Source organism: Notolepis coatsorum (genome assembly GCF_963971535.1).
Source record: "Notolepis coatsorum genome assembly, contig: SCAFFOLD_1772, whole genome shotgun sequence".
NCBI lineage: Eukaryota > Metazoa > Chordata > Actinopteri > Aulopiformes > Paralepididae > Notolepis > Notolepis coatsorum.
In genome coordinates, this window is record NW_028174821.1 from 12,501 (window position 1) to 36,842 (window position 24,342).

General features: G+C 46.5%; 1 protein-coding gene across 1 annotated transcript in view; it reads left to right on the forward strand.

The window, feature by feature from the left end:
- Positions 1-23,864, forward strand: part of LOC311247463 (uncharacterized protein) — a gene marked incomplete at its 3' end in the record, with an annotated part of 31,990 nt that extends 8,126 nt beyond the window's left edge. The window contains 11 exon segments of the mRNA XM_084338504.1: positions 4-543; positions 1,044-1,389; positions 2,613-3,869; positions 3,871-4,054; positions 4,996-5,190; positions 7,451-7,626; positions 8,641-8,803; positions 13,026-16,125; positions 18,197-18,398; positions 21,960-22,174; positions 23,712-23,864. Coding sequence (XP_084194630.1) covers positions 4-543; positions 1,044-1,389; positions 2,613-3,869; positions 3,871-4,054; positions 4,996-5,190; positions 7,451-7,626; positions 8,641-8,803; positions 13,026-16,125; positions 18,197-18,398; positions 21,960-22,174; positions 23,712-23,864 — 6,531 coding nt within the window.
- Positions 23,865-24,342: the final 478 nt, after the last annotated feature.

Sequence of the window (24,342 nt, forward strand, 5' to 3'; positions counted from 1 at the left end):
CAGACTCTAAGTCTAAGTCTAAGCAGGCGGTGACCAAGCGGAGGAAAGCTGAGGAGGAGGAGAAGAAGGCGGGACTGAAGAGGCTGAAGACAGACACGACCTCCGACCTATCAGAGAGCAGCGACTCTGAGAATCCACACAACAAGAGGACCGCCCACTCCTCATCATGCTCCTCCTCTTCCTCGTCGTCCTCCTCCTCCTCGTCCTCGTCCTCCTCGTCCTCTGAACCCAACTCGGAGAACGAGTTGAAGACTCGCAGCGGTGAATCAAAACCCAGCCCCGCCTCCAAGATGGAGGCAGAAAGCAGGCCAGTGACCAATCAGGGTTCTAAACTTAACGATTCCGCGTCCTTCATTGGCCGGCTGTCGCCGTGGGCGGAGCTACAAGCAGAGGACTGCAAGAAAAGTATCGTCAAGGATACAGTTGTCTCGGCAACTAAAGAGGAAGAGGAGCTGGTGGCGGTGACACAGATCAGTCGGTCTCCTAGGCAACAGGACAGCACACCGGGCTGCATCATGGAGAGCAATAAGAGCACCTTGAAAGGTATTTATTATCAATATCATTAACATTAAGAACACCTTGAAAGGTATTTATTATCAATATCATTAACATTAAGAGCACCTTGAAAGGTATTTATTATCAATATCATTAACATTAAGAGCACCTTGAAAGGTATTTATTATCAATATCATTAACATTAAGAACACCTTGAAAGGTATTTATTATCAATATCATTAACATTAAGAACACCTTGAAAGGTATTTATTATCAATATCATTAACATTAAGAACACCTTGAAAGGTATTTATTATCAATATCATTAACATTAAGCGCAATGTGAAAGGTATTTATTTATGAATTAACATATTAACATACAACAATATCATCAACAACTCCCTTTGTAGAACTGTACTAAAATTAAGGAGAAAATGTAAAAAGCATAACATGACCTCTTTAACGAGAGCAGACTTGAGTAAAGGTAAAGAAAAACATCAACTGCATTTAAAAGAAATGTTACATCACTTCCTCTCCCTCCTCTCTAGCCCCGCCCCACTCCCAGGCGCCGCCGTCCTCAACACATCTCCACGGCAACAGTGTGAGTGACATCACGGAGGAGGCCCAGGCCACGGTGGACAGGGAGAGCTCGGACGCCGTGTCGGCTCTGCTGGCCTCCCAGAACACAGAGTCCACGGCCCTGTCACCGTACCCTCCCCTCAACCCCTCCCCCGTGTCCTCCCCGCCCGTCCCGCCCTCCCCCTCGCCCTCGGAGAGCAGCCGCCGGCCGGAGGCGGAGCAAGGCATCATGGGAGGAGGAGGCGTGGTGACTCCTGCAGCAGCAGCCAGGAGCCTCGGTAACAAGATGGAGTTCGCTCACTCTGAGGTCATCAGGTAAGATCATCTCGTGCAATTACACAAGATAAGATAAGAGATAAGGTCACATTAAATAAGGTAAGATGAAATACAAGATATGGTAAGATAAGATGAGGTAAGATAAGGTAAGGTAAGGTAAGATGAAATAAGATAAGGTAAGGTAAGATGAAATAAGATAAGGTAAGGTAAGGTAAGATGAAATAAGATAAGGTAAGGTAAGATGAAATAAGATAAGGTAAGGTAAGATGAAATAAGATAAGGTAAGGTAAGATGAAATAAGATAAGGTAAGGTAAGATGAAATAAGAAAAGGTAAGGTAAGATGAAATAAGATAAGGTAAGATAATAATAATAATAATAATAATAATAATAATAATAATAATAATAATAATAATAATAATAATAATAATAATAACTTTATTTGTATAGCACTTTTCATACAGAGGTTGCAGTTCAAAGTGCTTCACAACAGTAAAAAATACAGGCATAAGCGGGCATAAAAAAGATAGACAGGTAGCAAGGTATGGCAAATCACAGTGTTTCACATTAGGATCTAGCATCCCAATAGGCTCTCCGCTTACCGTTTTCAGTAACACAAATAATAAAAATTGTTTAAAATGATTCAGTTTAAAAATAGTCTAAAAATTATAAAATAGAACGGACATAAAAAATACAGGCATGAGCGAGCATAGCAAGGTATGGTAAATCACAGTGTTTCACATTAGGATCTAGCATCCTAATAGGCTCTCTATTCAGTAATACAAATAATCACAGTGTTTCACATTTGGATCTAGCAAATAATAAAAAATAGTTTAAAATGATTCAGTTTAAAAATAGTCATCAGTAAGAAGTGAAAAGTGCAATAACCGACACATGAATTTGATAGGCAGTGTATAAGAGTAGGCAGGGTAAGAATAGTGCAGGTAAGTACAAGTTGTGTCAGGATATCCCTGATGTTTCCTCTTGCCACTAGGTGGTAGCAGATATCTATCAGTGAAATGCCTGAGCAAGATGAAATAAGATAAGGTAAGGTAAGATGAAATAGGAAAAGGTAAGGTAAGATGAAATAAGATAAGGTAAGGTAAGATTAAATAAGATACGATGACACAAGATAAGAAGAAGGTTAAGTAAGGTAAGAAATTGTAAGAAAAGATAATAACTTCATTATTGTTGTCAGTAGCACCACGATTCAGACAACAGGAGAGAATCTTTTATCTGAAATCTGATCTGTTGTTTCCTTCAGGCCTCTGACGTCGGCTGCTGAGAATACTAGCTTTCAGCATCATCTTCATCATCAACAACAACAACAGCATCAGCACACACCACCACCACCACAACAACAACAACATTACACGTCCACCCTGCCTCGCATGAAGAGTCCTCCTCTGGAGGAGAGCAGGAAGCTGCAGCCCCCCCCTCCAGACCAGACCCGCACCCCCCCTCCAGACCCGACCCGCACCCCCCCTCCAGACACGACCCGCACCCCCCCTCCAGACCCGACCCACACCCCCCCTCCAGACCCGACCCACACCCCCCCTCCAGACACGACCCACACCCCCCCTCCAGACACGACCCGCACCCCCCCTCCAGACACGACCCGCACCCCCCCTCCAGACACGACCCACACCCCCCCTCCAGACACGACCCGCACCCCCCCTCCAGACACGACCCGCACCCCCCCTCCAGACCCAACCCGCACCCCCCCTCCAGACACGACCCGTGCCCCCCCTCCAGACCCGACCCGTGCCCCCCCTCCAGACACGACCCGCACCCCCCCTCCAGACACGACCCGCACCCCCCCTCCAGACACGACCCGCGCCCCCCCTACAGACCCAACCCGCGCCCCCCCTCCAGACCCAACCCGCGCCCCCCCTCCAGACCCGACCCGCGCCCCCCCTCCAGACCCGACCCGCGCCCCCCCTCCAGACCTGACCCGCCCGCCCCCTCCAGACCCAACCATCGCCACCCCTCAGGACCCGACCCGCCGCACCCCTCCCCCAGCACCCATCCAACCCGACACCCTGAAACCCAAACCCCAAAACCCTGCCCACTCCCCGTACCCCTCGAGCCCCGCCTCTGCCTCGTCCGATCTCAAGGCGAAGCCCCACCCGGGCCTGCTGGAGGTCTCCAGACCCAAACCCAACGCCTCCCCGGAGGTGTCTAAGCTTAAGATCCCCCGCTACCCAGACACCTCCCCCCCTCCCCCGATGGGGCGCTTGGCTTCTAAACTGGACCCCGCCGAGCCGCCCCCCCGGTCCGGCTTCAAGCCGGTCCCGCCTCGCTCGGACTCTGCCGGCAGCAGCACCAAGAGTCCTCTGATCATCGACAGGAACGAGACGTTCACCGTCTACCGGGACCCGGCGCTGGTCCGGTCGGACGTGGAGAGCGCTGTCTCGTCCAATCACGTGGCGGCGTACATCCACCCCCACCTCCACGCGCTCCACTCCCCCTCCCCCCACTCGCCCTGCCTCACGCCTGCCTCCCACCTCCTCCCCCCGCCCCCCCCCTCCTCCTTCCTCGGCCCTGCCCCATCAACACCTCCTCCCTCCAGGGGTGCTCCCGGCGATGCCGCACCCTCCGCCGGCCTCTCTCCTGGGGGGACACCCTCGGCTGGACTCTCCTGGAGGCTTGGGGCACCTGGCCCTCCACAGCCACACAGCAGCACACCAGCAGCAGTTCCTACAGGTAATATTATTAGCAGTAGTAGTAATAGTAGTAGTAGTGTTATGTTCCACCTGGTCCTGCCCACTTCCCCCCTCTTATTCCTGGATTTTTCCCTCCACCTCACTTCCCCCTACCTATGCATGGTCTACAATCCCCACCCCCCCCCCCCCCCCGCCTTCTCATGGACAATTCCCCTCACATCCTCCTCTCATTCATGGTCCTCTTCCCCCACCTGCTGGACAATACACCTCACTACCTCTGGGAGTCCTCATTCACTTGTATCTAATTAGATGATCTGTGTTCCTCAGTGTTATCCCCACCTTGTTGTGTCTCCCAGTGTGCCTCTTGCCCTCCATGTTCCCCTGTCTGTTTTAGGTGTCTTAGTTCCTTGTATTGTGTTATCTGTTTAGTCTTGGTGTATTGTGTTATGTTCCCAGTGTGTTTAGTCTTGTCTTATATTTGTTATTTTGTCTTGTACTCCAGTCTGTCAGTCTGTTTCCCCTCCCAGGTGTTCCTTGTTGTAATCAGTCCTCATGTGTCAATCAACCTGTGTACCGGTATATATGTCTAGTCTGCCCTGTCTCCCGTTGGGTCTGACAGGGTCTTGATATCAGCCAGTTCAGGGTCTGACAGGGTCTTGATATCAGCCAGTTCAGGGTCTGACAGGGTCTTGTTATCAGCCAGTTCAGGGTCTGACAGGGTCTTGATATCAGCCAGTTCAGGGTCTGACAGGGTCTTGATATCAGCCAGTTCAGGGTCTGACAGGGTCTTGATATCAGCCAGTTCAGGGTCTGACAGGGTCTTGATATCAGCCAGTTCAGGGTCTGACAGGGTCTTGATATCAGCCAGTTCAGGGTCTAACAGGGTCTTGATATCAGCTAGTTCAGGGTCTGACAGGGTCTTGATATCAGCCAGTTCAGGGTCTGAAAGGGTCTTGATTTGGATGTCTCTCCTGTGTTCAGGGCCAGCCCCCCGCTTCCCTCCTGGCCCAGGCTCACAGTGGGGCAGCGGGCCTCGGCCTTTACCCCATCCTGTGGCAGTACCCCAACGGGACCTCCTCCTCCTACCCCCCAGGGCTCAACCTGCCCCCCCACACTGCCAAGTGGGTGCACCCCGAGAACACTGCAGGGATGAACACTGACTCATCCATGCGGAGGGTAGGTAGAGAGGTACCCTTCATCCAGCCTTGTCAGTCCATGGGCCTCATTCACCAATACTCTCTTAACTCTCTTATATTTTTCTTATATTTTTCTTTCTTATCCAAATCTGTTCTTACCCAGGTGTGTTGAATGATGAATCCCACTCATTCGTAAACTGAAATGCGCGTTCTCGTTCATTGGATTTGCATACAGACACACCCCGCCAGCTCCTTATAAGGCGAGGTTCGGCATTGCATCTGCACCATGCTGATCCATACAACAGGTAGCGCGGAAGCGATTTGCGATTAAAATGTATCGTTATTATACACAGCAGTGTAACAGTACAATACACCATCCAACCAGAGTGGATAAATAAATGCGTGGAGAAAAGGCTTAGTGAGGCAGCCTGAGCGTACGAGCGAGCGCACACACACAGTCCTACTGTAGAACATGACATATTAGCATGACATCTCATTCAATACTGAACGACTGCGCGCACTGTGTGTGTGTACGTGCGCTTGTGCGCTGAGGCTGCCTCACTTAAGCCTTTTCTCCACGCATTTATTTATTGATGGAGCATTTATTTATCCAATCTGGTTGGATGGTGTATTGTACTGTGTATAATAACAATACATTTGAATCTAATCTCATTTTGAGATCCGTCGCAAATCGCTTCCGTGCTACCTGTTGGATGGATCAGCATTGTGCAGATGCAATGCCAAACAGTGCAATGCCGCTTGTCGTTCAGTATTGACATTACTAATATGTCATGTTCTACAGTAGGACATACTACTTACTAGTATAATACATAATAAAAACTACCTTTTAAAGTCGTATTTGGGGGCAATTGACCAATTGACCAATGGTAGGCTATTTTTTTTCTTTTCTTATCTGGGTAAGAGAGTGCTCTCGACCACTCTTAAAATTTGGTCTTGCATAAGAGAAAAGCAAAAATAAGAAAACATTGCTGAATCCCAGGTAAGAACAAAATACGAAAAAAGGCTAAGAACAAAATAAGAGGAAAATCTGTCGCTTCGTGAATGAGGCCCAATGTTCTCCTCTTCCATTACAAGTAGCCAGTGGATATGCTCTCTCTTTCTCTCTCTCTCTCTCTCTCTCTCTCTCTCTCTCTCTCTCTCTCTCTCTCTCTCTCCCTCTCCCTCTCCCTCTCTCTATCTCTCTCTCTCTCTCTCTCTCTCTCTCTCTCTCTCTCCTTACCTCTGTCTCTTCTTTCTTTCTCTCTCTTCATCTTCCTCTATTCCTCTCCCCCCACCCCTCACTCTATTTCTGTGTCTCTCTATCTCTCTCCCTCTCTCTTTCTCTCTTCTTGTTATAAGGTGCTATATCTTTGTTCTGCATGTGTTATTATTATGTATGTGTTATAATGTGTGTGTTATAATGTTTTGTATGTTCTATGTTATAATGTGTGTGTTATAATGTTTTGTATGTTCTATGTTATAATTAGGAATGCTCGATATTGGCTTTTTTACCGATACCGATATACCGATATTGTCCAACTCTTAATTTCCGATACCGATATCAACCGATACCGATATATGCAGGGTTCCCCCCCCCCAATTTTTTTTATAATTTCAGGTAATTAACATTACATATCTCTTGTTGTGGAATTAACACAACATTATGCATACTTTTCACAATAAATAAAATCAGAATTTGTTCTTACTTGCTTGCCTGGGTAAATAAAGGTTATAGAAATGTAAACAAATAAATAAATAAAAGATGTTAAAACCGATACCGATATTTTCCGATATCACATTTTAATGCTGATATCGGCCGATAATATCGGACATCCCTAGTTATAATGTGTTTGTTATAATGTGTTTGTTATAATGTGTGTGTGTTATAATATGTTATATGTTCTATGTTATAATGGGTGTGTTATAATGGGTGTGTTATAATGTAAGGTTATAATATTTGTGTTTGTTATAATGTGTTTGTTATAATGTGTGTGCTATAATATGTGTCATAATGTGTTTGTTATAATGTACATTTATAATATGTGTCATAATGTGTTTGTTATAATGTACATTTATAATATGTGTTATAATGTACGTTTATAATATGTGTTATAATGTTTGTTATGATCTGTGTGTTTATAATGTGTTTGTTATAATGTGTGTGCTATAATATGTGTCATAATGTGTTTGTTATAATGTACATTTATAATATGTGTTATAATGTGTGTTATAATATGTGTTATAATGTACGTTTATAATATGTGTTATAATGTTTGTTATGTTCTGTGTGTGTTGAACAGAACTCATCCAGTCCATGGCTCCAGGCGGCAGGGGGTTCTGGAGACAGTCTGGGTTTACTGAGCCACGTACCGGTCCGCCCGGCCAGCGCCGACCCACACAGACCCACACACACCAAGACCCACAACACACACAGCAGCCCTCCCCTCAGCAAGACCTGTCTGGATCTTCATAAAGAGTGAGTAGATATCAACATGTGACATTTTATACCACGGTCTATGGTGGCTCAGGAGGTCGAGCGGTCGTCTGGTAATCTGGAAGGTTCCCGGTTCGATTACAGCTCCTTCCCGGCAGCGTGTGCGAAGTGTCCTTGAGCGAGACACTGTGGTGAAAGCGGAGAGGTCGATTATGCGCGTGGTCAGGTGTGACCAGAGGCCTCGGAGGAAGAATTACACTTAACCACTTAAAAACACTTAACCCCTTAAAAACACTTAACCACTTAAAAACACTTAACCACTTTAAAAACACTTAACCCCTTAAAAACACTTAACCACTTTAAAACACTTAACCCCCAACTGCTTCTGATGAACAGGTTGTTAGATTTGATTAAATTAGATTAAAATGTATCATCCATCCATCCATTCGATCGTCCATACATCCAACCATACATCCATCCATTCAATCGTCCATACATCCAACCATACATGCATCCAATCATCCATCCATTAAGCAGTAATAATATTATGAAACCATACATCATCACACACTGCTGAACACACTCACACACTCTCTATCTCTCTCTCTCTATCTCTCTCTCTCCCTCTCTCTCTCTCTCTCTCCCTCCCTCTCCCTCTCTCTCCCTCCCTCTCCCTCTCTCTCCCTCTCCCTCTCTCTCTTTCTCTCCCCCATCTTTCTCTCTCTCTCCCGTCTTTCTCTCTCTCTCCCGTCTTTCTCTCTCCCTCTCTATCTATCTCTCTCCCTCTCTCCCTCTATCTATCTCCCTCTCTCCCTCTCTCTCTCCCTCTCTCCAACCATGCATGCATCCAATCATCCATCCATTAAGCAGTAATATTATGAAACCATACATCAGTAATAATATTATCTCTCTCCCTCTCTCTCTCCCATCTTTCTCTCCCTCTCTCCCTCTCTATCTATCTCTCCCTCTCTCTCTATCTCTCTCTCTCTCTCTCTCTCTCTCTCTCTCTCTCTCTCTCTCTCTCTCTCTCTCTCTCTCTCTCTTTCTCTCTCCCAGTGAGGAAAAGAAGGGTTTTGTGGACCCCATTAGAACATTGACACTGGCCCAGTTAAAACAGGAGCAGTCTGACCGGAGTCGAACACCAACAGGAAAAGACGCCCATCTACACCGGCTGTACCTGGAGGCTCTCAGCAAGCAGGCACGCCTGGCCCACACTCAGGTAATAATATAATAACAATATAATAACATAACCATTTTTTGAAAATTTTCATACTTTTCCGAGTTTTTGACATTTTTCGGACACATCCGATTTTTTTAAATTTTTCATATTTTTCAGTTTTTAAAAAATGTTGGACTTTTCCAAGTTTTTGAAATTTTTCTAACTTTTCAGTTTTTGAAATTTTTCGGATTTTCCGAGTTTTTAAAATTGTTCTGACTTTTCCGAGTTTTTGAAATTTTTCGGATTTTTCAGAGTTTTTTAAATGTTTCTGACTTTTCCGAGTTTTAGAAATTTTTCGGACTTTTCCATGTTTTTGAATTTTTTCTGGACTAAGGGGGTGTGGCCTAAGGGGGCGTGGTCTAATGGTCGGGGGAGTGGTCAACATCGACCAATGAAAGAGGATATCCCTACCGAGTACAATGGTACAACCCGCAAGTCTCTACGACAAACAGTTCAAGAGATACACTGAGGGGGTGTGGCCTAAGGGGGCGTGGTCTAAGGATCGGGGGAGTGGTCAACATCGACCAATGAAAGGTGGTCAACATTGACCAATGAAAGAGGATATCCCTACTGAGTACAATGACACAACCCGCAAGACAGAGGGCGCTGTCAAGCAATTCAGTACTGCAACACAGAGGGTAACTTAACACTTTGACTGCCTAAAAACGCTTTACAGCGTCATTGCTGGCGATGCTAAAGTTGCCGGGGGACGCTGTACAGCGTCCTTATATCAATATTTCAAAAATCTGCGATCTGATCCATAATGTCCCTCCGCTGGTCTGAGAACCACCAGCAGGACCCACTGAGCTCTCTGGCGGTTCAGGAGCGCCATCTGGTGGCCGATCGCGCAACCGCTTAACAGGAAGCACAGTGGAGGTTGTGCTACATGTCCGTATTGCTTCCGGCCACTCGGGATAGGTTCCGGCATTCTAGCTCGTCACTCTACATAGCGATCGATTGCCAATAACTCGATAAACAACATGATTTGGACGTATATACCATTATACAAGCTGGAGATGGACCGGGTAATAATATATCCCATAATGATAAAATTTCTACTCGACGATGATCGCCCAACGGCGCGCGGAGACTGGGGTGAGTTTCAGCGTGTAACGTTACCATCTTCGATACTAACTGCTTTTATCAACATTTGACCCACATTAGATGATTGGTATAACGCTGCCCACGGAATTATAAACGCCCCCTCGCCCATCCGGTCAACATCAGATGACGTGTAGTAACTTCTAGAAGTACGTCTAGTTGGAATTTTTTATATCGCGCTGATTGCCATCAAACTGTATTTCATCATCAATATAAAGCATTTGGGGCTATATATCACGTTCTGGAGAAAGTTGCAGAAAGAGATGAAAACATACTTATACATTAGACCATACTTTACTATGAATATGTGAATGAAAAAGTTTAACGTTGCTACACAATGAACAATACATATAGGACTTTGAATGGGCCCTAATAATGGCAATGTAGCAATAGAATTTAAAAAGTTATAGCCCTGCAAAGAAGGGGACTTTCTCCATAGACAAATAGCGCTGGCAATCTATGGTATATCATTAATTTAACCCATGGCAGCCAAAGTGTTAAGGGTTAAGTCCAGGGGAGGTCATTGGCAGGTCAGCTGAGCCATGAGCCTCACAGCTGTTAGGCTGAACCAATCATGCATCAGGTGATGCAATCACGAATGACTAGAAATCATCGTATTTCTAGAGTGGGATTACATTGGTGTCTATGGGGAGGAGAACCTTCAAACAAATGGTCATCAGTTGAGATAGAAATGTCCAATTCCATTTATTTTTCTTTAGTGAGCGAACAGACAGCCGTGTCATCGTTTTGATGTGTTTTTTTTCTACGTCCAAAATTGAGATCACTCTCGCAATTTACCCAAGGTAGTGGAAAAAAATTATTCCAGCTCCCTTGCAATGCATTTCCAATGGGACCGAAATGTTCCCGTTTAAAGTCGATTCGTAGCCATTACATCGTATTGATGTAATCTGATTTTGCTTCTTGAATGCCACATACTGTACAAGCCCCTAGAGCAGTGGTCACCAACCTTTTTAAGCCCAAGATCACCTTTTTTTTGGTGAAGGCAAGATCTACCTATTGAAGCGTTGAGAGAAAAAGACAGCCAAGATTGTACTTTAAACTAAATGACTTTTATTTGCCTGTATTCTAATTACATGCAATGCTTTGGTCCAACATTAAAACGTCAAAGTAGAACTATTATGTACTTTCTCAGTCAGTGCTAAGTGCAGTCATCTTATGCAGCATCACTTTTCACATCAAAACAAAAGTAGAACTGTAATGTGGACTTTCTCATTATTATTAACATTGACAAACATATTTACAATTAGCATTTTATAAAGTAGAACTGTAATGTGTACTTTCTCAGTCAGTGCTAAGTGCAGTCAGTGCTAAGTGCAGCATCACTTTTCACATCAGAACAAAAGTAGAACTGTAATGTGGACTTTCTCATATTATTAACATTGACAAACATATTTACAATTAGCAGTTTATAAAGTAGAACTGTAATGTGTACTTTATCAGTCAGTGCTAAGTGCAGCATCACTTTTCATATCAAAACAAAAGTAGAACTGTAATGTGTACTTTCTCAGTCAGTGCTAAGTGCAGTCAGTGCTAAGTGCAGTCAGTGCTAAGTGCAGCATCATTTTCACATCAAAACAAAAGTAGAACTGTAATGTGTACTTTCTCAGTCAGTGCTAAGTGCAGTCAGTGCTAAGTGCAGCATCATTTTCACATCAAAACAAAAGTAGAACTGTATGTGTACTTTCTCAGTCAGTGCTAAGTGCAGCATCACTTTTCACATCAAAACAAAGGTAGAACTGTAATGTGTACTTTCTCAGTCAGTGCTAAGTGCAGCATCATTTTCACATCAAAACAAAAGTAGAACTGTATGTGTACTTTCTCAGTCAGTGCTAAGTGCAGCATCACTTTTCACATCAAAACAAAGGTAGAACTGTAATGTGGACTCTCAGGGTAAGATACAAAAAAAAGAAAAAAAATTAAAATTTTAATTTTCAGGGAAAGATCTACAGGGACAGTCTCAAATATCGACCAGTCGATCAAGATCGACGGGTTGGTGACCACTGCCCTAGAGCGTTTTTAGGCAATTTTCCTTCACATCTCTTTGTGGATTATATTTTATGTAATTGTTTTTATATGTGTAAATAAACAAAAGAAACGAAAGATAAATAGCATAATCACACAGCAAGCTGGCTCAGAATCAGGTAATGATTTAATAACATTATAATAACATAACCACACAGCAAGAGTGGGTTTGCCTGGCTCAAGATTATAACATTATTAGAATACTGTTATAATAACAGGGTTTGCACAAGGTCCTTGAAGTGCCTAAAAAAAAAGTCAAGGCCTGGAATTCCTTGAAAAGGGCAATTTTTTTACAAGGTGCTTAAAAATTCCTTGCAATTCAAATCAACCATTCACATTGAAAGTAGGGATGCACCGATCCGATATTGGTATCGGTATCGGCCTCCGATATTAGTAAAATAGCTGGATCGGGTATACATTTTTTTTTAAATCAGATATTTTTTTTTAATTATTTTTTTATACGAAATAAAATAAGAAATAACCATTCTAACTCAGAGACCGTGCAGTGATAATGTGCAGCATATATTTGCGAGTGCTATCTTGACTGAGAGGGTGGCCAGGACGGTGTTATTCTCGAGCCCTTATGCTTAAATGAATGTGGCTAGCTAGCTAACAAACACCGTAATATTAGTTTAATAATACACGTTACATAATACATGTTAGTTTGTTAATACTTACTCGCACACACAAATAGTCGTCTCGGTCTCATTCTCTTTTCTGATTGTCGATGGTTTGGTTCACCCGGTCTTTTCACAATATTCCACCACATTGTAACGTTAGCTAACTGTCTGTAAAGTAAACTATGGATGAGTCGGTCGCACTAACCAGTTGAGCTATTAACGTTAGCAGCATTCAGCTGTCACACACGGAAGCAACACGACGTGCGCGCGATAGGGCGAAGTGGATGGGCCAATGGAATGAGCACACTGTGTGCACCCAGTCCTTGTGGGAGTTGTAGTATTATGTAGTATCACCTGGATTGACTTAATTATTGCCGATGCCTTTTGTAGACTACAATGTCAGGTGTTAATGTCAAGCCCTGCTGAAGCCCCAGTGTGTCTCTGGTTCCCCCCTACAGGAGCTGGTCCAGGCAGCAGAGAGAGCCAGTAAGTACAAGGAGGAGAACCGTCGGATCCTGCAGGAGTCTATAGACGTGGCCCCTTTCACCGCCAAGATCCAGCGCTCCTCCGACCCCCTGGCCCTAGACAGAGAGCGAGACCCCTCCCCCTTTTCTCCCCGCATCCCCTCCCTCCCCCTCCCCGGCCCCAAAGCCAGCCACGCCCACCACCCCCACATCATCCAATCGGAGAAGAGCAACTACTTCACCATGGTGTCGAACAGCGTGGTGAACGAGCCCCCACGCCTCTACCCCCACAGCGCCGTCGGGCCCTCCGCCCAGGGGGTCCTGTCTCTGGGCACGGGCTACGGCGCCAAGGCCGGCTCCCTGTCCAAACCCCCTCCGCTCATCAAGCACCAGCCCGAGGGAGGTGAGGGGCTGGCGGGGAAGATCACGGAGCAGCTGGTGCAGCAACAGCAGCACCACCACCACACGGCCATCTCTCCCTCCTCCCTCTCCTCCTCCCCCTCCTCTTCCTGCTCCTCTTCCTCCTCCTCCTCCACCACTCCTAACCATCACCAACACCACCATCAACTTCAACAACATCAACATCAACAACATCAACACCAGCACCAGCAGCACCAACACCAGCAGCACCAACACCAGAACCACCAGACCCACCAGAACCACCAGACCCACCAGACCCACCAGAACCACCAAACCCACCAGACCCACCAGACCCACCAGAACCACCAAACCCACCAGACCCACCAGACCCACCAGAACCACCAAACCCACCAGACCCACCAGAACCACCAGACCCACCAGACCCACCAGAACCACCAGACCCACCAGACCCACCAGAACCACCACCAACAGCAGCAGCAGCTCAGCAGGGGGATGCCGTCTCTCCACCGCGCGCCCGTGTTCCACCCTCCCACTCAGCACGCGCTGGAGCGCAAGGAGGCGGCGGAGAGAGAGAGGGAGCGCGAGCGAGAGAGAGCCGAGAGGGAGAGAGAGAGGGAGCGCGAGAGGGAGAGGGAGAGGGGCGTCTACGGCGGCCGCCTGTCCCCGCCCACCCTCACGGCCATCCAGCCCGTCAGCCTGCCGGCGGCCGGCAGCAAGGCCTCGGCGGACCAACAGAAGCCGCCCACGCTGCTGCCGGAGCTCCGGGAGGTCAAGGGTCACGGGAGCATCACCGCGGCGACGTCGGTGATGTCGACGGGCAGCGGGGAGATGATGATGATGATGTCGTCGTCCGCGGTGGACGGATGGCGGGGCGGGGAGGCGGTGATTCACCACGAGAGAGGGGAGCGAGGAGGCGGGTGGTACCCTGGAGAGAAAGGGGGCGGGGCTAGGGGCAACAACAACAACAAACCACACGCCGCCATGGCCTCGGTCATCGTGCGCCCGTCGACGTGCATCAGGTACGACGGCGACTCGGCTAAATCCGGTGCCATGATCTACAAGGAGAGCCTGCCCCAGGGGAGGCTGTACCCCCCCGCCAAGCACCAGGGGGAGACCCTGCGCCTGGGGGAGAGCGGCAGGGAGCTGGGGGGCGGCAGCCCCGGGGCCGGGAGGATCATCCAGCCCAACACCAATCTGGACGACATGTGCGTTCAGTACAAGAAGTCGTTCATGCGAAACATGCAAGGCATCATGGGAGCGAGTAACACGAACGCACTGTGCAGGGCGGAGGCCTCGTCGGCCTTCAACATGCTCAGTAAGACCGGGATGGGCCCCGATATGAGCTTCGTGTCGGCCCGGGGGGAGATCTCCTCCTACAGGCCCGGCGCTACGGGCCGGACTCTGATCCACTCGGGGCTGGGGGAGCACCTGGAGGCTTTTGGGCTGCGTCCAGGGGGGGCTCTGCTCTCTCCTCCCGGCCCCGTGGGGATCCCCTACCCCGGCCCCGCCCTCGCCCCTATGCCCCTAGGCCTCCCCGCGGCGCCTCCCCAGACCTACTCCCCGTCCTTCGTTCACTTAAAGAAGCACAAAGCGGCTTTGGCTGCGGCTCAAAACCGAAGCAGTTCGGCAAACCCCCCCACTTGCACCACGCCCACTTTAGATACCCCCAAACCCTACACACAGAGCTCCCCGCCTCCCTCTTCCTCCTTCTCCAAACCCCCTTCACAAAGCTCCCCGCCTCCCTCTTCCTCCTTCTGCAAACCCCCCTCCTCACAGAGCTCCCCGCCTCCCTCTTCCTCCTTCTGCAAACCCCCCACACAGAGCTCCCCGCCTCCCCCTTCCTCCTCCTCCAAACCCCCCTCACATAGCTCCCCGCCTCCCCCTTCCTCCTCCCAGCCCCTCTGTTTGTCCACGGACAGTGGTAGTAGCAGCTCAGCGAGTGGTAGCACCACACCGGGAAAGTCCAGTCCTTTGCCCAACGGTCAGGCCTCTGGACCAGGCTCAGTGGGCAGCCAGCAGCCCATTAACTACCACAAACTGAAGAAGGCCTGGCTGACTAGACACTCTGAGGAGGACAAGAATACTATGACGACGACGACTACTACTACTGCTGCTGCTGCTCCTGCTAGTACTAACACTACTACTAGTACTAACACTACTGCTACTAGTACTAACACTACTGCTACTAGTACTAACCCTACTACTACCACCGGTACCAAACCAGAGAAGTCTCCTGTTACTGTTATTACGACCACAGCATCCTCTGGTACCGGTACCACCACCACCTCTACCATCACCACCATCACCACCACCGCCGCCATGACGGAGATGATCAAACCGTGTTCCGTCAACCTCATCGCCTCCACCTCCAACGACGTGGAGATGAACAAGGAGATAGTGGGGAAGGGAGGCGAGAGGGAGCGCCCCCCGCAGGAGGAGAAGGAAGAGAAGAAACCCGCCGCCGTCTCCGTGAGGCGGGGCAGCAAGAGGTCGTACGAGTCGGGTTCGGAGAGCGGAGGGGACGACTCGGACGCCAGCGAGAGCAAGATGGAGGGGGGTCGCACCAAGCGGCAGCCCAAGCCCACGTTCAAGAAGAAACAGAACGACATGGCGCGGAGGAAAGGGGAGAACGAGAAGGACGAGGAGGAGATGAAACCCAACGGGATCTTCAGGTCGGCCCGAGAGAAGACCAAGCTCAAGCTGGCCAGCAGCAGTAAGTAGCCTTCAGCTCTGTTGTTTTATTAAAGCTAGAGTCTGTAATGCCGGCAAACAGTGACCTCTGGGCAAAAGAGTCCCGCTTGGTTTCCATTTTTTGTTTTGGTCTGCTGTATGGATTGGAGTTTAGTAACTTATTATACTGTGAATTTCTCCAGACCTCTCTCTTGGCTTGAGCTTGAGTTGTGGCCAGCAGTAGCAACCCCTCCTTCCTAGCCCCATTCAACTCCAACCGACATATCAGACCGAAACAAAGAAATGTAAACAAAGTGCAATAGCAAGAGGGGCCCTGGTTCGTCAGTTTCTCCACCAACAGTATAGACAGTTAAGGAATTCTGGACTAAAACGTTAAAGCATCACTGAAACTGACAATGAGGGTTTTTGTTCAGTGTTTCTGACTGTAGGTCAGAGGGTTGGTTTCTGTTCAGTGTTTCTGACTGTAGGTCAGAGGGTTTCTGTTTAGTGTTTCTGACTGTAGGTCAGAGGGTTGGTTTCTGTTTAGTGTTTCTGACTGTAGGTCAGAGGGTTGGTTTCTGTTTAGTGTTTCTGACTGTAGGTCAGAGGGTTGGTTTCTGTTTAGTGTTTCTGACTGTAGGTCAGAGGGTTGGTTTCTGTTGAGTGTTTCTGACTGTAGGTCAGAGGGTTTCTGTTGAGTGTTTCTGACTGTAGGTCAGAGGGTTGGTTTCTGTTTAGTGTTTCTGACTGTAGGTCAGAGGGTTGGTTTCTGTTTAGTGTTTCTGACTGTAGGTCAGATGGTTTCTGTTCAGTGTTTCTGACTGTAGGTCAGAGGGTTGGTTTCTGTTTAGTGTTTCTGACTGTAGGTCAGATGGTTTCTGTTCAGTGTTTCTGACTGTAGGTCAGAGGGTTTCTGTTGAGTGTTTCTGACTGTAGGTCAGAGGGTTTCTGTTCAGTGTTTCTGACTGTAGGCCAAGGTTTAGCGACAGTCAGACAGAGAGAGGGAGAGAGAGAAAGAGAGAGAGGTGGAGAGAAAGAGAGATTTATTCTTATTTTTAGAAAAACCTTATTTACATAATGTATTCATATTTATGTGTTATTTTTATTAGATTATGTTTCATTAAAAAAATGTGTCATCGGGTAAAAACAGGCCATCGATGCTAAAATGAATATTGTGCAACATTGGTTCAATGGAAAGTGCATACACTATACCAGACACAGAGCCACCCTGTCTTATACCCAGAGTTGCTTTAAAAGGTTTACTTAGACCAGCACGCCGAATATGAATATGGCCAAACATTTCCAACACTTTCCACAGGTACAAAAAAAAAAAGGGCCTTTTCCTGGTCCAAAGAAACCAAACCAGCATCAAAACCCACTGAACCAGAGACTTACAAAATATCTCAAATGAATGACACCTTGTCCACAATGGCCCTGCCAGGCACACAGTAGGTTTGTGTCCTGTGGATTGTGACCTGGTCCATCACCTTTTTCAGTCTTTCAGCCAGGACTTTAGATAGTAGCTTGTATTCTGTACAAATATGTATAGCACACCAACCAACAATGCTGGCCGACTGACAAACAAACCCCCTGCTTACCCCTCTATGTGTTAAAACTGCATGACAAATAAAGACTTCTAGTCTAACATATTTGCACACCGCCAACAAAGTACTGGGTCCATGTCTGTTGTCTCTTCTTCGGGAATGGATTTGGTGCCAGCTGTCATCTGCCCGTCTCCGTCATCGACTGAAAGTACTTAGCCACTCCCCTCTCACAAGCGTGGTAAATAATACAACCGGACTATCTAACAATAATTAACTTATTTACAAGTCGGATTCAGTTTTGCAAATAAGGAGACAGCAGATTTCAAAGCGCTCAAAATAGCCAATTTCTATCTATTTTGGAATCTTTTTTTTTCTCTTTCTCACCTGCCTGTCTGTCCACAGAATATTTGTGTAGTTCTCTTTTGTCCAACATGTCTGCCTATATCATTTGGTATCCATTTATTTTAAGAAAAGGCCTGATTTATGTGCAGCGGTAGAATAGGTAACACACTGGAAAAGCATGATAAGTTGTTGACAAGATCCAGTAATAACCCCCCCATTTTTATCCAGATGGTATCCCCCGCTCTGTGCTGAGGGACTGGAGGAAGGTGAAGAAGTTGAAGCAGACGGGGGAGTCCTTCCTGCAAGACGACTCGTGTTCCGAGATCGGACCCAACCTCCAGAAGTGTCGGGAGTGCAGGGCCATCCGGAGCAAGAAGGGGGAGGAGCCGACCAACTCCCCTGTCTTTTGCCGGTTCTACTACTTCAGACGGTGAGTTTGGACCCAAATGACGTCTGATCATACCACTTAGGACAGTAAGGGTTCTGACCCAAATTACATCTGATTATACCACTTCAGACAGTAAGGGTTCTGACTAGGGATGTCCCGATCACGTTTTTTTGCTCCCGATCCGATCCCGATCATGTGATTTTGAGTATCTACCGATACCAATATTTCCCGATCCGATTACATTTTTTTTTTTACTTTTTTTTTTATTCAACAAACATGACCATGTTCATGTCTTAAACTCATACTGAGGCCTTAGCCCTTTAATCGCCAATGACGTGTTAAGACGTCATTCCTCGCCATGCGTAATCTGCCAATGACGTTTTACAGCGTCTTTGAGATCAATATTTCATAAATCTGTCATGGTAATCATATTTCACCGACGGATCCTTGACGGGTGCTGGGGATCTCCACTCAACTCTCCAACGGTTCAATATCGCCACCTGGTGGCCGATCGCCAAACCAGAAGTGGGTAAATGGGGCCGGAAGTGCTTGGTGTCCCCCCTATTCCGTCCGCTACTCGCGATCGCTCCCGGGACTCCATCTTGACACACTGGATAATCGATCGGTTGCCATAACTCGATAAACAACATTATTTGGACGTATATATTATTATACAACCCGGAAATGGTTAATCTAGATCAACATCCCATAATAGCGAACTTTTTGCTCCACTCTCATCGCCCAACGCTACGAGGAGACTGGGGTGAGTTTCAGCGTTTTTCTTTACCATTTTCGAGACAAACTGCTCTGATCAATATATCACCCATACTACATAAATCATTTAACGTCGGTCATTGAATTATAAACGACCCCCCACCCCTCCGGTCACCAGCAGATGATGAGTCATGACGTTTAGGACCTTGTACAATTGAAATTTTTAATCTGCCGTCAATCGCTATCAAACTGCATTTGATGATCTAATATATGCATAAATGGCTATAACTCATGTTCTATGAATTACTGCAGAAAACGATAAAAACATATTTATACTCTGGACGGTAGGGGTGGACGGTATGGTCTAAAATTTATATCACGGTATAATTTGAAGCATAGACGGTAACGGTATATATCACGGTATCATCGTTTTTGATAAAAAAAATTTTATTTAATTTTATATAATTTTTTTTTTTTTTATAAAATATATATATTATATAATTAGACTTGTACTTGTATTATCTGCGAGACATCGCCACCACGCAACAAGCTCCACTGTCTGTGTGTACTCTAGTAGCCTCCAGCTACGGCCAGGATTCTCCGGAGCTGCACCTGGACCTATACTCGAGTAGCCTCGAGCAGAGCTACGGCCAGGATTCTCCGGCGCTGCACCTGGACCCTATTGGTATAACGTTACTTAACTGTGCTCAGCAAGCCCTCAGCTCGAATACGCATCGAATCAGTGTTATAAGACATTGATATCAGGAGCTATCTGTAGCTACTGCTAGCCGGATATATAACGTTAATACAACGCCTCAGTGAATTATTTAGTTCAATGGGACATTTTGTTTTTGAACGGTGAACTAACTTGCGTTAACGTGAGCTAACAGCTAACAGGTATCATACACGTCTCTACTAGACTTTGTGGAGCGTTTGTTGATGTCAGGAGCTATCGGTAGCTGGCCGACTAGATACCGTTCGGTTAGACAATGCCTCATCATGTATTAAACTAAAAGTGAATAGTTGACTGGGTCATTTTGTAACGGTAGCTAAGCTAACGTTAGCTCAGGGAGACGCCGCCGTCCTCCCGTGTCCCGTCCCACTAGACTACTAGACCCGTGTTTACATGCGTGCGGTAGGGGCTGGCACGCCCACTGCGCGAAGCCTCCTAAATAACTTTTTCCAGTTCGCACATATCTATTATCTATGACTAATTCTATCTATTTTTAGGGGCAAATGCGAGTGAAATAGTCGCGCTGTGGTTACATGACGTCATTGCTATCTACCGGTTACACGGTATAGTCAAAATCCATACCGTAGAGCAAATTCATACCGTTTATACCGTATACCGTTTATACCGTCCACCCCTACTGGACGGTATTTTAGTATGAATGTGTGAATGAAAAAGTAAAACGTTCCTACACCCTGAACAATAGCTAATCGATGTTGAATGGGCCATAGTAATGTCAATTTAGCAATACAATTTAAAAAGTTATAGCCCTGCAAAGTAGGTGAACATCTCCATAGACAAATAGAGCTGGCAGTGATCAAACACTGGTAGAACGGTCCCAGGGGAAATCATTATCATCATCAAAGAATATTGTAACTTTTGATGCCGTCTTCTCTCCCATCCTCTCCTCTCCTCACCTCCTCTCCTCATGTCACCTCCTCTCCTCATGTCACCTCCTCTCCTCATGTCACCTCCTCTCCTCATGTCACCTCCTCTCCTCACCTCCTCTCCTCATGTCACCTCCTCTCCTCATGTCACCTCCTCTCCTCATGTCACCTCCTCTCCTCATGTCACCTCCTCTCCTCATGTCACCTCCTCTCCTCATGTCACCTCCTCTCCTCATGTCACCTCCTCTCCTCATGTCACCTCCTCTCCTCATGTCACCTCCTCTCCTCATGTCACCTCCTCTCCTCTCCTCACCTCCTCTCCTCATGTCACCTCCTCTCCTCATGTCACCTCCTCTCCTCATGTCACCTCCTCTCCTCATGTCACCTCCTCTCCTCTCCTCACCTCCTCTCCTCATGTCACCTCCTCTCCTCATGTCACCTCCTCTCCTCACCTCCTCTCCTCTCCTCACCTCCTCTCCTCATGTCACGTCCTCTCCACCATAACCACACGTCCAGTTTTCCGTCTGCCATCTGCCTGAATCCAACACAGCTTTAGTCAGTAGTTTAATCAGAAAGATGCATTTTCTAGATGAAAATCAAGTCAATAAAGTGGGAAAATGCGACAGCAATAGATGTCGACAAACCAAACAAAAATGTATCTATGAATGGAGAGTGGTGTTTATTAATCTCTCTCCCCCTCTCCTCTCTCTCTCTTGCTCTCTCCCCCCCCCCCCCCTCTCTCTCTCCCTCTCTCTCCCCCCCCCCTCTCTCTCTCTCTCCCCCCCTCTCTCTCTCTCTCCCCCCCCTCTCTCCCTCTCTCTCTCTCTCTCTCTCTCTCTCTCTCTCTCTCTCTCTCTCTCTCTCTCTCTCTCTCTCTCTCTCTCTCTCTCTCTCTCTCTCTCTCTCTCTCTTGCTCTCTTCCCCTCTCCCCATATCCTCCTATCTCTCTCTCTCCCCCCTCTCTCTCTCCCCCGTCTCTCTCTCACACTCTCTCTCTCTCCCCCCCATCTCTCTCTCTCTTGCTCTCTCCCCCTCTCCCCATATCCCCCCCTCTCTCTCTCTCTCTCTCTCTCTCCCCCCCTCTCTCTATCTCTCTCTTGCTCTATCCCCCTCTCCCCATATCCCCCTATCTCTCTCTCTCACCCCTCTCTCTCTCTCTCTCTCTTCCCCCTCTCTCTCTATCCTCTCTCTCTCTCTCTCTCTCTCTCTCTCTCTCTCTCTCTCTCTCTCTCTCTCTCTCTCACCCCCTCCCCCTCTCCCTCTCCCCCTCAGGCTCTCCTACAGTAAGAATGGGGTGATAAGGATGGATGGTTTCTCCAGTCCGGATCAGTTTGAGGAGGAGGCTCAGTCTCTGTGGGTCCCGGGGGGTCTGGATGAGAGCCAGCTGACCCGAGCCACAGCCAAGTACATCCTGGGTTTCATAGGAGACCAGTTCTGTCAGATGGTTCTGACTGAGAACACAGCTGCCACCTGGGTTAAAAAGGACGGTGAGGGAACATTTATCAGGCCAATAATCTGTTAATAATATGTTAATAATATGTTAATGATCTGTTAATTAGGGCTGCACGATTAATCGTTTTTTAATCGAAATCGCGATTTGGAATGATGCAATTATCAAATCGCAAAAAAAAAGAAATCGCAAATTTTTTTAGATTTCTTTTATTTTTTTGATTTATTGAACCAGGGAGTCCCATTGAGATACAAGATCCGTTTGGGAGAGGGAGGTAAGGGGTTTTAGATTGTGTGTTGTGAAGTTTAGACTTCAGAGAGGGAGAGTAAAGGTACCGTTGGGTACCGGTATCGATTCCCAGTAAAAAGAAACATTTTTAGGCTCGTGTCCTGAAAAGACCCACCGTGTAGGCCAGATGCAAGCCGCATTTTATAATAAACCTCTGTGGGGCTGCTTAAAATAATAATAATTATAATCGCAAATTTAATCGCAATCGCAATATCTGTCAGAAAAATCGCAATTAGATTATTTCCCAAAACCGTGCAACCCTTACTGTTAATAATACGTTAATCATCTGTTAATAATACATAAATAATCTGTTAACACATTGGACGCCAAAAACGAGTATACTCGTTATTGCCCGTCATGCGTTGTGCGCCAGAAACGAGTTAACTCGTTTTTGGGGATCAATATAAATTTTTTTAGCCATGGCATTCATAATTCATCCAGCCTCCCTCGGGACTGCAGCTGGACCCTGTCTGATATTGCAACGCCTCAATACCGCCGCCTGGTGGATGATCGGGCGAGTTACACTCCAAGCCAAACCGGAAGTGGTGCTCGGTGCATCGAGGAAATTCCTCCGGCAGTAATATCTTGTAACGTGGGTCTAGATACACACTCGAGTGCATGGGATCGCTTTCAAAACGCAATAATCAATATGATTTCAGCGTTTATTGCGTCATACAAACGGGAAATGGATCTAGCAGATCGACGTATATTTTTCCTCCAGTCTCATCGGCGAACGGTAAGAGGAATATAACGTTATTTTCAGCCCGATTGTTTATTCATTTCACGCAATCCATCTGCTCAACATATCAACCCATACTAAATAAAGCCGTTACTGACGATCAAGGAATTATAAACGACCCGCCCCCCCCCCTTTCCTTCACGCTGCATGATGAAGCATAATGTATACCGATCATATTACATTTGAATTTTTTAATATAGCGTGTATAGGAAAGAAACGCCAATCGATAATCTATCATATGCGTCAGGGCCTATAACTCGCGTTTTAGGAATTACTGCAGAAAACCTTAAAAACATACTTATATTCTCGCCGGTATTAACACAACAATGTATGAATGAAAAAATATAACGTTCCCACATCCGGAACGATGGATACCCGATGTTGATTGTCAATAAACATTCATAATCAGTTAATAATTAGTTAATAACCAGTTATATTATTATTATTATTATTATTATTATTATTATTATTATTATATGATATAGTATAATATAATAATATGACATATATAGTATAATGTAATGTTATGTATGTATGGTTGTTGCAGCCAAGATGGCGTGGAAGCGCGCGGTGCGTGGCGTCAGGGAGATGTGCGACGCCTGTGAAGCCACGCTCTTCAACATCCACTGGGTCTGTCAGAAGTGCGGCTTCGTCGTGTGTCTGGACTGTTACAAGGCCAAGGAGAGGAAGAGCTCCAAGGGTGAGCAGACACACCCAACACTGACCTCTCCTGTTCCACTTAAACCCTTTCACTACCTGGTCAACAGTCTGCAGTGTGGCAGTGAAAGGGTTAACCGGTTGGTAGTGTGGTAGTGAAAGGGTTAAATGTTCAACTTGCTTTATATATATATATGTATTATATATACAGTATATAGGCTGATTGACAGCACTATATATATATATTTGAATGATTGATTGATTGATTGAAAACTTTATTAACAGATTGCAGAATGGGTACAGTACAGTACAGCTCAATACACACAATTGTTAAGAGGATGCAGACCTGAGAGACTTTCGTCTTGTTTACATCAGGGTCCCCCATTTTCAATTCATCATGACATATATGACATACATGACATACAGATAGACAGTACTGCTACATCTATACATTTATGACATACCAGATTTGCAAATACAGTACTGTTTGTGATACAAAAAGTTACCAGAAAAAGAGTGTA